The sequence below is a fragment of the Myotis davidii genome, unplaced genomic scaffold (genome assembly GCF_000327345.1).
Source record: "Myotis davidii unplaced genomic scaffold, ASM32734v1 scaffold149, whole genome shotgun sequence".
Classification (NCBI taxonomy): domain Eukaryota; kingdom Metazoa; phylum Chordata; class Mammalia; order Chiroptera; family Vespertilionidae; genus Myotis; species Myotis davidii.
The window spans coordinates 4,531,472-4,535,814 of record NW_006352194.1 but is presented as its reverse complement, the minus strand read 5'-3'; the positions used below and the strand labels follow the sequence as shown (position 1 = coordinate 4,535,814).

General features: G+C 56.2%; 1 protein-coding gene across 1 annotated transcript in view; it reads left to right on the top strand.

The window, feature by feature from the left end:
• EPHA8 (EPH receptor A8) overlaps window positions 1–4,343 on the top strand; it is a 37,273-nt gene that overhangs the window by 5,820 nt on the left and 27,110 nt on the right. The window contains exon 3 of the mRNA XM_006777659.2: window positions 2,125–2,189. Coding sequence (XP_006777722.1) covers window positions 2,125–2,189 — 65 coding nt within the window. The remainder of the gene's footprint in view (window positions 1–2,124; window positions 2,190–4,343) is intronic.

The following is a 4,343-nucleotide window of genomic DNA, read 5'->3' as shown; positions in this document are numbered from 1 at the left end:
CCCCCCCCCCCCCCCGACCCTGCTGGCTGGCTGGTCCAGAATCTGCTGCAAATGGGGGGGGGTGCTCCCAGGGGAGGGGAGGGCTGGAAAGCGGGGTCTGTAGGCAGCTGCCCTAGAGTCAGGGTATTCTAGGGGGAAGAGTCCAGGCAGGGGACATTCAGTCAGGTATCCGCTGTGCAGGGGCAGGCTGAGCAGCGTGGAGAAGGGGTAGGGAGGGTGGGGGCATCCACAGGTCTCTTTCGCCCCCTCTCCCCAAACTAGGCCCTGCTGGTCTGGGGGAAACTGCAGTGCGGCCCCCTCTCCCTCCCTCCAGGCAGCAGGAGAGAGCTGCCTGACCCAGTTTTCTTTCCATTGCCTGAGAGGGAGGGAGGGAGGCAGGCGGGAAGGCTGTTCTGCCTGCGCCCCTGGTGTAGGGCCGGGGAGGGGAGATCCATCCCCTGATCCTACCTGGACTCTGGGGACCCCTCCCTGGTTCTGCAAGCCCTCGCTCCAGCCAGCCTGCTCCCATCAACTCCCCAGTTGGGTGGGGAGGGTGAAAGGAGAAAGAAAATCAGCAAATACTAGCATCCTCCCTCCAACATTTTCATGAGGACACTTGTCTCCATCTTTGAGGGGCAGGCATCGAGCTCCACAAATCTCAGGCTTCTGTCTTCCAGCCTTCCAGCAGGCAGAGTGTAAGGAGGGCCCGCTTTAACCCTCTGTAACCTGCTCAAGCCTGCCCATCTGGTTAGTTGGAAACCCATGATTGCTGGCTGGCAGAGGGGGTACGTGAGCAGAGAGTGAAATGGAAAGCCCTGGGGAGCCAAAAACTCTCTCAGACAACTATCACCAGGTACAGCAAAGGCAGCAGGGGCCCAGAGAGGTGAAGGGACTTCCCCAAGGACACACAGCAGTTAGAGACAGAACTGGGATCCAAGCCCTGATTTCTTTATCGCTGAAAAGGGAGTGGGTGGGTTTGAGGTACAAAGAGAGAGGCAGGACTTAGGGACAGGGAACTGGCATTGACTCCAGGCTTTACAGTTGACCCTCATCCACCCTTTGATATTATTATCCCCATTTTACAGGGGAGGAAACTGAGGGTCAGAGAACCTCCTGCTGCAAGTAGATGTATTGAGATAGGAGCCCAGAGGTGTTTGACTCCAATTGTGGGCTCGTTTCCCTGCTGTGAGGGTCTGGCCAGAGCTCCTTCCCCTGCACCTGGAGCCAGGCTGCCAGGGCTGGGGGCATCGTCTGTGGCTGCCACAGCAGGTGCTCTGAATGCCAACCCCGCTGGCCACACCTGTGGTGCCCTGGGCACGTTCCTGAACTTCCCTGTGGCTCAGTGTTTTCATCTACAAAATGCAGATAAGAAAGGTCACCTCTCAGGGTGGTTGTGTGGGTCACGGATGAGGCATCTCAAGCTCTCCTTGCAGAGCTCAGCACATAGTAGGTGCTCACCGAGAGGCAGCTCTACTGCCCTAAGTCCCTCCGCATTAATTGTGCACAGAGGACCTATTGGGTGCGGAGCATCTCCTGGGGGACACTGGTGATTATAAAGCTGGGCCAGTTCTCTGGGGGAGGTATGGCCTCACAGCATGAAGTTTGGTGGTAACTTTGAATGCCATTATGTCCCATGAATAGGCGAGGGTCATCTTCACAAATCCCTGTGAGACAGGAACCACTGGCACCCCATTTTACAGAGGAGGAAGCTGAGGCTCAGGGAGGGGAAGGGACGTGCTCAGGACACAGCTTCTAAGTGCCAGAGCCGGGGTTATGACCCAGGCCTCCAGCCTCCTAAGCCTGTCTCAGCCAGTCCACTGGCCCACCAAGCGGGGCAGCTGGCACTCGGGGCAGCTTGTATTCTGGGAGTTCAGAAGACCGTGTTTTGGCTGAAGTGGTAGAAGAAGGCTTCAGGGAAGAGAGAGAACTTGAGCTGAGCCTTGATGGACTGGGCAAGTCAGAAAGGACACATAGCTATGGAGCTGGCGTGAGACTGACCAGCAAGGCCCTGTGTAAACACACACAGACATCGGTAAACGCAGGGCCTGGCGTGTGACTGGGCCGGGGGGGGGGGGGGGGCTGGGCGTGTGGCACCAGGGAAGGCGGTCCCAGGGATCTGATGTGCTCTCGTCTCCTGTTTTGCAGTGAACTTGCTGGACACATCAACCATCTATGGGGACTGGGGCTGGCTCACGTATCCGGCTCACGGGGTAAGTGATGGACAGTGGGGCAGAGAGCGGCTGTGACTCACAGAATCTAATCAATAAGAAGCAGAGGCACAGAGAGGTGAAGGCACTTACCCGAGGACACACAGCAATGAGAGACAGAGCTGCTGATTTCTTAACAGTTTTGTGTGCACAGAGCCTTGGGAATAGAGAACCACCCCTGGTGCTGGGCAACTGGTGCTTCATATCTGAGGCCCCAGATGTGGGATCCTCATGTCTGCGTCCTGGGTCTGCAGACTCACGATGTGCCACAGCTGGGCCCAGAGCAGCCTAAGGCATGTCATTGTCGAGGAACAGGGCCAGGAAGGGCCCTATCCAGGGCTTTCATGGCTTCAGGATTCGTCCCCTCCCTCACAGCTGCCCTGCCCTCACCAGGGGCTGTCAGGAAATCTGAATTCCCTGCTTGCTTCTCTTTTCCATCAGCACCACCTGGCTGGCATTGCCAGCCCCAGGCCTACCTGGTTCAGCCCATCAGCTCCCTTTGGGTCAATGCTCATGGGAGAACCCCTCCCACTCTCCTGGGAGTAGACATGGTAACTCCAGGGACAAGGCTGCACTGCCCAGTCCCTCCACTTCTCTTATCCAAATCCCAGGAGGCGGGGCAGGAAAGCCAAAGCAAGCCATGAGTCTGGTAGGGTCCTGGCTCAGCTATCAACAAGCTGGGGCCCTGAGTCACCACCTCACCCCCCCCCCCCGGGTCTGTTTCCCGTCTCTAGAAAGGGAGGAGCATGTGACCATCCCGTGGGCTTTGGTGACACATGATGTTAGACTGTGCCTGTTACCAGTGAGCCTTCCCTGAATGTATTGTCACCATCACTGTTATTGTACACTAGAGGCCCAGTACAGGAAATTCGTGCACTGGTAGGGTCCCTAGAGGCTGCTAGTTGCTGGCTGGAGCCTCCCTCCCTTCCCCCGGCCAGCCCTGCCCCCTGGTCGAACTCCTGCATGACCTTCTGGTTGAGAGGACAATTTTCATACTACGTTTTTATTATATAGGGTAATATAGTTGTATCTCACATACATTTCCTCCTACAAATGTGCTCAGAAACATACACACACGCACGCACATACACACACACACGCACATGCACGCACACGCACGGACATCCCTGCTTTAGACGTGAGCACATCATGTACCACAAGTTCTTTTGTGAACACTGGTTTCCGTGGCTCTGGGGACAGAGGGCTAATCGTGTCAATAATAGTAACGATGATCGTGACACCAGGACTTCACATTGATGAAGGGGGTTATTTCTTTACTTTGAGGTAGGCTTTTCATCCGGGCCATTTGTGGCCTGTGGCCTGTGGCTGAGGTCAGAACTCCCCTCCTCTCCCGGGGTCCCAGGGAGCAGGAAGCTGAGTCTGCTTCCTGTCCTCAGCCCTTGGGCACCAGGCTTCAGGAGCTGGAGGGTTAGGCCTCAGGGCCCAAGAGACAAAAGCTGGTCCTTGGGGTGTCCCTTTACCTCCCTGGGCCTCCGCCTCTCCCTGGGCAGTGTTCTCTGTGTGCCGCTGTTGGCTGTCTCCTAGGGGGGAGGAGGGTGAACAAGGATCTTGGCTCTGCCGGGGCCAGGGCCTGGCCCATGAGGAGGGGACTGCCTGGCTGTGGTTTGGGTCAGCATTTCCCCTGATGCCCTGCAGCTAAGCGGGAGTGGGCCTGGCTCCAGGTTGGCTCTGGGTGTCTCTGTCCCCCTCAGATCTCAGGACTTGCTTTTGAGGGTAACGAGGAGTGGTGAGGATTTTAAGCAGGCGAGGAGCAGGACCTGACTTGTGTAATTCTTTTGTTTGCAGGGTGCTGTGAAGTATGGCTCAGAGTCATCCCATTTCATTTGGGACTTAGAACAAATAATAACTTATATCCAATAGCTCTTAACAATCTACAGATGTTATCTCATTTAATCCCCACTCCCAATCCTGCAAGCAGGTACAGCCACCCCATTTTACAGATGAGGACGCTGAGGCTCAGAGCACTGGGAGATCATTACTCATTGTCAGACAGGTTCTAAGTTGTGGAGAGCGGCTACAGTGTTCGGACAGGTTCAAGACTCGGACTAATGAGAGGGCACGGTTCTCTCACGGCAAAGCCACGTGCAAGTCCCAGCTTGGAGGGCAGAGCCCTCCCAGCACAATTACAGCCAAGGG